We start from the raw sequence: 10,349 nt of genomic DNA on the forward strand, positions 1-10,349 counted from the left end.
CTCGACATTAAGGTAATTAAATATGAGCTCAGCGGGACCCGGCCCGGCCTGCGAAGGACAAGAGGAGGTGGAAGAAAGGAGGGTGGGGGGTAGAGAAGAGACGGGGGGGGGAGGGGGAGGGGGAGGGGGAGGGGGAGGGGGAAGGTTGGATCGCCTCTTCCTCCCCCCCTTCTCTTCAAGGCCGGCAATCATAACTTCACCCCCCCCCCCCCGCGGGCGACACCGGAGAAGGAGGTCGGGTTGCAGCCTCCTGACGTGTCTCCGTCTCTCCCCCGCCTGTCCGGGGCCAGCCGGAGCGCGCGATCCCCCCGCTATCTGTCCGCCTCCCGCGCGCCTCCGCCTCTAGTCCGCCGTGGGCCGCCCCGGCGAGGAGAGCAGAGCGGAGCAGAGCAGAGCAGAGCAGAGCAGGCAGGGCCCGGCAGCCGAGCAGAGAGGAGCCGAGCGAGGAAGAGAGGAGAGGAGCGCCCGGCCCGGCCCTTCCCTTCGCTTCCCTGCCTCGAAGGCGCGCCGCGCAGGACCCACTGCAAGCCCCGCCGCAGAAGCCGCGCGAAGGCAGCGGCCGGGAAGGCGGCGAGGTCCCCCCCGACGGCGGCGCCGCGCCTGCTCTCCCCGGCGGCGGCGTCCTTCCCCGGGCGGGCGTGTGGCCGGCTGCGCGGCTGGGCCTCGGGGCGGCCGCCATGTCGATGCTGCCGTCGTTCGGCTTCACGCAGGAGCAAGTGGCGTGCGTGTGCGAGGTGCTGCAGCAGGGCGGCAACCTGGAGCGCCTGGGCCGCTTCCTGTGGTCGCTGCCGGCCTGCGACCACTTGCACAAGAACGAGAGCGTGCTCAAGGCCAAGGCCGTGGTGGCCTTCCACCGGGGCAACTTCCGCGAGCTCTACAAGATCCTGGAGAGCCACCAGTTCTCGCCGCACAACCACCCCAAGCTGCAGCAGCTCTGGCTCAAGGCGCACTACGTGGAGGCCGAGAAGCTGCGCGGGCGGCCGCTGGGCGCCGTGGGCAAGTACCGCGTCCGGCGCAAGTTCCCGCTGCCGCGCACCATCTGGGACGGCGAGGAGACGAGCTACTGCTTCAAGGAGAAGTCCCGCGGCGTCCTGCGCGAGTGGTACGCCCACAACCCCTACCCGTCGCCCCGCGAGAAGCGGGAGCTGGCCGAAGCCACCGGCCTGACCACCACGCAGGTCAGCAACTGGTTTAAGAACCGCCGGCAGCGCGACCGAGCGGCCGAGGCCAAGGAAAGGTGGGTGCGCGGAAAGGGGGCGAGGGCGGGAGGGGAAGCGACCCAGCCACGATCCTGCCTTGGAAAGCCCTCGATGTTGCGCTGGAGAGGGGCTTTACGCGCCGGCCGGCCGGCCTGCCTTCCCCAACGGCTTGCCGGATCGCTGTTGAGGACGACGCGGCGTGGCGGGGAGGATTTCGGCCGGAGAGGCGCTCGCCTGCTTCCATGGGGGAGCGCGGGCGGAGGAGGCTGCTCCGCCGGGCCGGATCCTGCCCGAGGGAAAGGATGCCGCGCAGAGTTCAAGAACCCCCTCGGAGACGCCGCCTTCGCGCCTCGCCGGCATCTTCAAAGGCGCACCAAATGGCTCCGTCTCGGCCGGGATTTTGGTCCCCGGCTGCGGCATCCCAGTCATTTCCCCAAATTGGGGGGGTGGGCGGAGGGGAAGGGGGAGGAACGCTCCCCCGCGTTCACAGAACCTGTCTCTGTCCGGCCACATCGCTGGTTTGGAGACATGGGAGTCACTCCGGATCGCTCCCCGGGCCCCCCGCTGCCCTCCTCGGCCTTCCCTCCTTACTCATCCCGGAGCTGGCCTTTCTCCGGCTCCAGGACCGCATGGCGAGCCGCAGTGGCCGGTCGCCTGGCGTCCCATTCAGCGCGCCTCGGGGAACCCTGGGTCGGAACCGGGTCGGAGCCGGGACTTTGGGCTGGGGGGAAGATTTCCCCTCTCCCCGACCTCCCCAGCTCTTACTGACGGCTCCTCCGGGTTGATGGCGAGGTCAGGCCGTCTCCAGCCTCTGGTTGTTGCGTCTGGTTCGGGCATTTGCTTAAGAAAACCCGCAACGGACTGTCCCCGGGTTATGGGGCCAGCCGTGGATCCCAAAGAAGGCACGCCCAGCAAACCACAAGAACAGTAAAAGGACCCTAACCCTGAACCCACCACCCTTCTCTGGTCTCCAAGGGGATGACTTGGTTGATCCCTTGAAAAGAGCCAGATTCGAATTCAGTACCGCCTTGGAGACCCGCCGGTTTGTGGAGGGCTAAGATCCAGGAAGTTCAGGCTCTGTTAGAACTGTGTTCGCTCCGCAGTGAGTCTGGAGCAGCCGCGGTTTACTTCTGGTTTAGTGTGCGCTGGAGGAAGGAAGGAAGGAAGGAAAGGGCTTGAAAACCAGAGTGAGCTGACTGGAAAAGTCAGCTAAAAGGAGACTGGGAGGAGGGGAATCGTGGGGTCGCATTCTGAGTCCAGTCCCTCCCCCCCCCCAATTAGATTTTTTAAAACATGGCTGGAACTTTCTTGTCGAAATCCGCTTCATGCCGAAGCCGACTAGGCCAGATTTTCTTGCAGGCTTCCAGAATGTCGATCCCTTTTCCTTCCTGTTTAAGAGGAGGATTCGAATCCAGAGGCACCTTGAAGACCCACAAGATTGCCAAGGTTATAAAAGATCCCCAGTTGAAGCTCCTGCCCCTGTCGGAGACAAGATAGCTTTGGCTTTTGTAAAGTTAACCCTGGAAATCTTGTGGGGGTCCTTCAGGTGCTGCTGGACTCGAATAGATCAACCCGGGTGGAAAACTGTCAGGCCTTGGCGGTTGACCGGCCTGGGGAAAGCACCAATTTGGCGAAAAGGATTACTAAAACAAGCATGTTAGGGGAAGGTGTGGGAATGTGTTTAGGATTAAGTTGTCAGGGGCACTGACAGCTCCCAGATCCTACACACACACACACAACTGGGTTTCCTTGCAGAAGAAGGCCCTAAAATTCGTCCGTGCCCTCATTGCTCTGCGGGACACTCATTCTACAGAAAACTGCTAATTTCTGTGGGATCCACCTTGAGGTCCACTGGTGGGGTATAAAGGAGGTGAGGTTTTAAATATATTCACAATAATTTGGCCCCCTTCAGCAGAAGGCTCTGATCTCCCCTTGTTATGGAGGGGTGGGGGGTACATGATTGTCAGTAGGAGATGCTTTCATAAACACTGAATACCATGCTCTTGAGGTGCATGGATTTCAGCGTGCGAAATGGCTACCAAAAAAACACAACCCTTGCAAATTATCACTAAAGTGCATTGGGAGTGATCACTAAAGTGCATTGGAAGAGGATTAAAATGGACCAGAGGTGCATTATTCAGCGATATGGTAAAGTGCGGAAAACCCCACCCTGTTGCTGATTTGAATTAAGTGCCTCTTCGGAAGGCAGTGCTGCAGAACCAAGCCTCAAACGGCATCAGACGTGCCATCCTGGATGAATAGGTTGACATCTGCAATGTTGCCCAGAGCTGGAGGTAAAGGCACACAGACAGAGTGATCAAGCAGATCCTCTCCTGCAGGAAGCTATATGGTGGTGAGGGGGGGGGAGAGGGGGGCGAGATGCACCTGGATACAGTAAATAATGTAGAATGCTGGAATGGATAAGGCTCAGGAGTCTGCAGCAGAATTCGAATCCAGTTCACAGGAGAGGACACATAGTAGTGGAAAGACGAGCGGCAAAGCCACCGCAAGGTGCCGTCAATACGGAAAGGGGAAAAAACAGGCCTGGGCCCATTCTGGACACGTAGGATAATGCACTTTCAATGTGCTTTGGCAGCTGGATGTTCCTGTGCAGAACAGGAAAATCTACTTCTAAAGTGCATTGAAAGTGCATTATCTATTGTATGCAGAATAGGCCCTGGAATTCAAATTCGGACAGGGTCGGGGGCCGGTCGACATGTCAATGCAAGCGAGCGAAAGGCACCGGAGCAAGGCAGATTTCTATCACGGTTCAAAAACAGCTTTTGCTTAAGTGTCTTGGGGGGCTGCGTCCGGAAAAGAAGACACCGGAGAGGGGCCGGACTCCCCAGGTGGGACCAGGCCTAAGCCCCCCTCCCCCCCAAGTCGGAACTGGCGTGTTGGAAGGAAGGGAGGTATAAAATTGCTAAATAAATGGTAGGAAGGAAGGGCATATTTAGAAGCGCTCAGTCTGACAGCGGCTTTAGGGAAAGAGGGTTTTTTGGGCGGCCCGGAAGCTAATCCGGATCAGTCGTGGAAGCTCTTCCAGTCGATTTTCCCATCTTCAGCTGCAAAAGGACAATGCAATTTCAGGGAATGAGCCTTGCAGGGGGGATGGCGCAGAGACCCTCTCCAAAATTTCAGAGCCAGCCTCGTTGGGGTCTGTCTGCGAGAGAAAGAATCCCTTGCCGCTTGGAGAGGGGGGGAAATCGCCCTGGGGGAGTCGCAGTAGCTTCGTGGGTCACGATCCCCTTGTGTCTTAAGCCGCGAGCTTTCTGAATAAAAGAGCACAGAATCCAGAGTCAACCCAGCCAGGAAAGGGGCGCGTGTGAACGGTGCAGACGCGGGCAAACGTTTTGTGCCCCGTGGCAGGACGGTAGGAAGGCTAGCATTAAAACCCCCTCCAGATGTGGGGGGCTTGCCAGTAGGTCGTAGCCTAAATCTAACCCTGACCAAAGCAGCTGCGCTTAGGGGAAGGGGAGGCAGAGAGAAAGCACCCCGGTTTAAAATTTCCCAAGCGACCACCGCCTCCAAACGTGCCCTTCAATCCGGATTCAGAACGTTCACACGGCGTTCCGTTGCTCCAGAACGGGGGGGGGGGGGAGCCAACAACAACCCGTTCTTGTTTTCTCTAGGGTGTTGCGCGATTCCCCCTTCCCCCCTAACTATTTGGAGAGCTGTGACGGACAGCGCAGGCCCTCGACGCCCCCTCCCCTCCCTTCCCCTAAAGCTAACACTGACATCAACCGAGCTCCGGAGCAGCTGACTAAACAAGCGGGCCCGGCGGCGGCAGCTGCTGCCGTGAAAACATGAGCCCGCTCTGCGGAGAATCGTAAAACGTTTTTTCCCTTTTCTCTTCCCCGACCCCGACCCCGTCCCTCTCCCTCCCCCGCCGCCGCCCCGCTCCGCTTTCACCTGCGGCCGCGGCCACGATCCGGATCACGGAGACAGGCTATGGGGGCCCAAATGGGCGCAACTCCAGGGAAATCGGATTTCAATTTAGTTCCTGTTTATGGATTCTATGATTTGTAAGGGGGGGGGAGGAGAGGAGGAGGTCCGACCCGGCTTCCTAATCTCCCCCCCCCCCGCCCCAATTAAAATAAAATAACCCCGTACGGACAAAATTCGTTCTCTGGGATGGGAAATGCAGCAAAAACGAAACCACCACCAAACGGCGCCCACGTTGTAAGCGGAGTCTATCGATTCGGATTCCTTCCCGAGCCCCGGATCTGGCCAGGCCGGTCCCGCCGGATCTCGGAAGCTAAGCAGGGTCGGCTCTGGTTAAAATTTGGGTGGGAGACCTCCGAGGAAGGTGGCGACGGACCCCTGAATGTCTCTGGCCTACCCTAAGTGAAGGCGATCCGAATCCACGCAGGACCCTCGGTTCCAAGGGTGACTTCGAGCCCGGAAAGACCTAGACGGGTCTACTCAAGAGGGCTTACTCGCCGGGAAAGCGTGTTGAGGACTGCAATGCAAAAGGGCACTCATCCGCTTCAGAGTAGCTGCAGCCAGTGGTTAAGAGGGGCAGCCTCTGACTGGGAGAACTGAGTTTGATTCCACCTGGGGATCCTGCGTTAGTTACGGTTCCCTTAGAGCTGTTCTCTTAGAGCTCTCTCGGCCTCGCCTGCCGCAGTGGGTGTCTGTTGTGGGGAGAGGAAAGGAAGGCGATTGCAAGGCGCTTTGAGGCTCCTGGAGTGGTAAAAAAGCGCCCCCCCCCAAAAAAAAACCCAGCTCTTCTCCAAAGCAAAACCCTCCAAATCGACCAGGTTTTCTTCCAAAGGGCCTTCGAGCCCTTCGAATCGGGAGGGGTTCCCACGAGGTCATCGGGTTGCGTCTTCCCTCCCCACCCCGACCAATGGAACCTAAACTCCGCTGCTTCTAACCAGACCTGGGGGGGGGGGGGGGGACACGACACATCAAAACCAACCCCGTGTTTGGTAGCCCCGAGCCAAAGGCAGCTGCGCGGAAGCCAGATCCTAAAAGCCCCCCCGGCCAAGTTGGAAAGCCCGAAATGCTTTAATTGGTGTAATCGCTGCACAGCGACCCTCACACGGCTGTCTGTCCGTGCAAAAGATTACCCGATGCAATGGGGGGGGGGCTCTTTTTGCAAATCCGAATTAAGGGGCGCAACTGGCGGGATTCCCCCGGGGAATCCTTAAACCCCAAAGCAAGATTCTCCCCCTGGATGCTCCCCCCTCGGACCCACCGGGATGGTTCCCCCAAGGGGAAGGGGCGGGAGAGCACCTAGGCGCTTCTGCGAAGCCACGCACGGACAAATCGACCCGCGCGCGTTTCGTTTTCTTGCGCGGACGACGCCTTTCTCTCTCTCTCTCTGCGCCGCGCTTCTGCGCCCAAACGGTTGCTGGGGGCGGGAGGGGGGCCAAGCATGCAAACCTCGTGGTGGAGGCCCCATGCCCACGACCCCCGCCTGTCCCCGGGGCACCAGGGTCGCCTGTGTTTTGCAAAAGAACGACGCCTTGGAAATGTTAGTGGGCGTTAAAGAGGGAGACGCGGACCCAAGGCCGCAGAGACTAGGTAGGTGGATCAGTTTGCGCTTTTTAGCGGAAGAGACGGACACTTGGGTTGGGTTGGGCGAGGAAGTCGCCTTTTTCAAGACTCTTCCCATCTGGCCGCGATCGCTCAGGATCAGAAGGGGCCGAGAAGCTCCCGAACCGGATTCGGAGTCTCACCCGTTGGCCCGGAAACCGGTTTCACTTCCCTTTCGGGTTCTCTCGCGGGGATCCTCCGGGGAAATCGACCCGCCTTCCGGCCCCACCCGGACCCCCAGGGCCGTTCTTTCGCCGGCCTGGGTCAAAACGAAACCGCGAGGTCTCGATCCGGCGCGCTGCAAATGGCACGACGCGCAACCCGACGGAGTCCCGGAGCCGACGCTGCGTCGCCCGCTCGTGTCACTTTTAAGGGTGGTCATTTTTTTTTTAAAGGGTCGCCAGTTTGGCACTTTCTAGAAAACACAGCGAGGTTAGAGACGGAGGCCCGCTTGTCTCGGCTTGCCCGCCCAGATTTGACCCCCCTACCCCAAAAGAAGCAGTTCTTAAGCAGCTCCCCCACCTTTGCGAACGGGCGCCGTTGAGCTCAAGCGGGATTTGCGCCCTCTGGAAAGCGGAGGATCCCAGCAGAGCCGGCTGAAGGTTTTACGGGGATGGCCAAGGGCGCCAAATAATCCTCGCCCGGGAGAACAAGTCGGGTTTAGTCCAGGCGGGGTGGGAGGGAGGGATCCCTGCGTTTGGAGAAGCCTTGGATTGCACGTTTGGCCCTGTGCTGGTCTCCTCGGGAAGCAAAGCCGATCCGAACCCCTTGGGGATTGTTTCTTTGGTGGGAAGGGAGTTTAGGATCGGGGGCAAGAATTTCTGGTTGAGGGAGAAAGTGGAGCCCACGGGACTTAGAACTGCCCGAGTGAGAAGACGGAAACGGATTTTACTCGCAGGGTAAAGCAGGGATTCTAAGCAGGGATTGCTAAGCCTAGAAACCAGCTATTCATAGGATTTCTCTAGGATTGGTCCTCCAGGAAAGCTTCCTTTATACCAGGGGTAGTCAAACTGCTCATGGGAATTGTAGTCCATGGACATCTGGAGGGCCGCAGTTTGACTACCCCTGCATCAGCTACTGGCCTGGCTGAAGGGGGGGGGGGAGCAATACCCTCTCCAAGCAAGCCCCCCCCATTATCTGTTGCAGGCCTGCTGCACAGCTCCCATCCCTCCAAGAAGCTGGGTTGGTGGGTACACCATGCAGGGCCTTTTCAGTGATGGCCCCTGGGGCTCTTGATCATTCAGGGAGATGCCCTTGCCCTCCTCTCTTCACTCTGCAAGGCGCCTTTAAAAAAAAACAATTGAGAACCGCCTTTTTCCCCCCAGCATTTTTAAAAAAATGGTGTTGGGTATTTTTACATGCTCTATTTAATTAATATTGTAAGCTGCCCTGAGTTCTCCACCCAGAAGAAAGAGAGCTCATGGAAAAATAAAAACAGGGATGGGAGGAGGGCGCACCAGCAGCCCCTTAGTCTCTCTGCCCCCCTGCGCCCCCCTACCTTTTTTGGCTGTAGCGACCCCCACACTGACCCCCCCACTTTCCTGGGGTTCTCTTTCTCCCCCCCTCCCAGAGAGAACACGGAGAACAACAACGCCTCCACCAACAAGTCCAACCAGCTGTCGCCTTTGGACGGAGCCAAACCGCTGATGTCCAGCTCCGAGGAAGAATTTTCGCCTCCGCAGAGTCCGGACCAGAACTCCATGTTGCTTCTCCAGGGGAACCTGAACCACGCCAGGAACTCCGGCTACGCCCTGACCGGCCTCAGCACCTCGCAGCCCCCCCACGGCCTCCAGGCCCACCAGCACCAGCTGCAGGATTCGCTCCTGGGACCTCTGACCTCCAGTTTGGTGGACCTGGGCTCATAATCCCAGCCAGTCAGGCGGGATCGCCCCCCCTCCCCAAACTCCGCACTTGTACATAAGGGGACATGATTGTGGTTCTTAAAGAGACTCTTCAGATAGTTCTTTTTTTTGGGGGGGGGGGGACTCGACCCTCCCTCCTGCTTTTTCCACTCTTCTTTTCCCAGGGCCTCCCCTCCCCGATTCATGACGTCTTAGCCAAACAAAGATCAGGCAGCCTGCAGGTGTAATACACACCTGTGTATGTGTGTGTTGTCTTCCCCCCCCCAATTCTTTCCAAGTCATTTAAGATTGCAAATGTGTTTGTTTCTGCATTTTATTTGGGGGGGGGGAGAGGAGGAGGGCATCACCCAGGCAAAAGTTAAGCACTTAAGCTGTCCTTTCAATTCTTCCCATTACAAGGTTAAGACTGCAATCCTATGCAGGGTTACCCAGGAGTAAGCTGCACTGGGCACTGTAGGATTACTTTCCTTCCAAAGTGGGGGGGGGAGGGGAAAGCGGAGGAATAGGGAGGACTTTCAGAGTGTTTAACTTTCAACTGGATCTTGGCCATCCTCTTTCCCTGAGAAGGTGATTTGACAGCGAAATGGGTTTACTCGGAAGTAACCAACTCCACGGATTTCCATTTTACTTCTAAGTAAGTCTGCATTTTAAATGCCTGGCGTGCACTGGGGGAAAGCTTCATCCTGGTTTAAAGTTCTGGGAAATAAAGGGGAAGGAGGGGGGAGTGTGTCGAATATTTTATTTTGGGACACTGGGTGAGGGCGAAATTACGTTTACAGATTTTTGGAAAGGGGGGTCAGGTTTAGTGTTCTGAAATAATTTTTTCCCCCAAGTAGCTTTTAAAACTCTGGAAAAGGACGAGGCAGTATTAGAACCTGTAGCATCCTTCTATGTCTTAAACGAGGCAGAGGCATCAGGCCTGTTCTCCTTTAGAGTAAATTTGAAAACTGTCCAAGTTACCTGCTCGTGGCTGGCTTTTTATGTTTGTGGTGGAATTAGGAAACGACAACCAATGTGACTGTTGTTTTTGTTTTGTTTATTTAAAAAAAAAATCATCTCACGACAAAAGACTGCTTTCTCCCCTGGGGACATCTGGCCTGGGTCTTTTTATAGAGTTTATTTTCCTTTTTCCTCCTGGTCCTTTCTCTCTTCCTCTAGTTTGGCTTGCAAATCCAGACCGGAGGAGGGTGGGGGACAGGGAACCGAACTGGTGATTTGCTTTTTGGATTCCCAGACTGCTTTTTCCTCTCCTGGTTATTTTTTTGTACCCAGAAGAAGTCTTTGGGCTGATCCTGCGTTGAGCAGGGGGTTGGACTAGATGGCCTGTGTGGCCCCTTCCAACTCTATGATTCTATGATTCTATGGCCTGTATGGCCCCTTCCAACTCTATGATTCTATGATTCTATGTTTCTATGAAGTATAAATCAAATCCGGATCAAATGAACAGGAAGGGGGTGGGGGAAAAGAGGCTGTTATATTGGTAAATGCAGGAGGATTAGGGTTTTCTCCTCCATCCCCCCCCCCCCCCAAGGCTGCATTGGAAGCTCCTTCTATGCTTGGCTCCCCCCCCCTTCTGAACTTCCGCAATTGAGAGCAGAACACATTTCTGTTTCAATGGGGTGGGGGTGGGGGGTGGGATAGAGGAAGACCCGAGTTCAAATCGATCTGAATTCAGCAGGATCTACAATGGTTGCTTTTTACCACAAACTTTCTCAGAAGGGGGTTATGCATTTGTTTGTTTGTT

At 56.9% G+C, this 10,349-nt stretch overlaps 1 protein-coding gene across 2 annotated transcripts; it reads left to right on the top strand.

The window, feature by feature from the left end:
- Positions 1-233: 233 nt before the first annotated feature.
- Positions 234-10,103, top strand: SIX1 (SIX homeobox 1). 2 transcript variants are annotated; one of them, XM_077323931.1, is made up of 2 exons: positions 234-1,178; positions 8,314-10,103. In XM_077323931.1, the coding sequence occupies exons 1-2, from the start codon at positions 678-680 to the stop codon at positions 8,662-8,664; spliced, it is 852 nt and encodes a 283-aa protein (XP_077180046.1). In that variant the 5' UTR covers positions 234-677; the 3' UTR covers positions 8,665-10,103. The 2 variants fall into 2 exon arrangements, with proteins under 2 accessions (XP_077180046.1, XP_077180045.1); XM_077323930.1 differs by having other exon boundaries at positions 241-1,237; positions 8,314-10,100.
- The last annotated feature ends 246 nt before the right edge of the window (positions 10,104-10,349 follow it).

Source organism: Paroedura picta, chromosome 2 (assembly GCF_049243985.1).
Source record: "Paroedura picta isolate Pp20150507F chromosome 2, Ppicta_v3.0, whole genome shotgun sequence".
In the NCBI taxonomy this organism is placed as follows: domain Eukaryota; kingdom Metazoa; phylum Chordata; class Lepidosauria; order Squamata; family Gekkonidae; genus Paroedura; species Paroedura picta.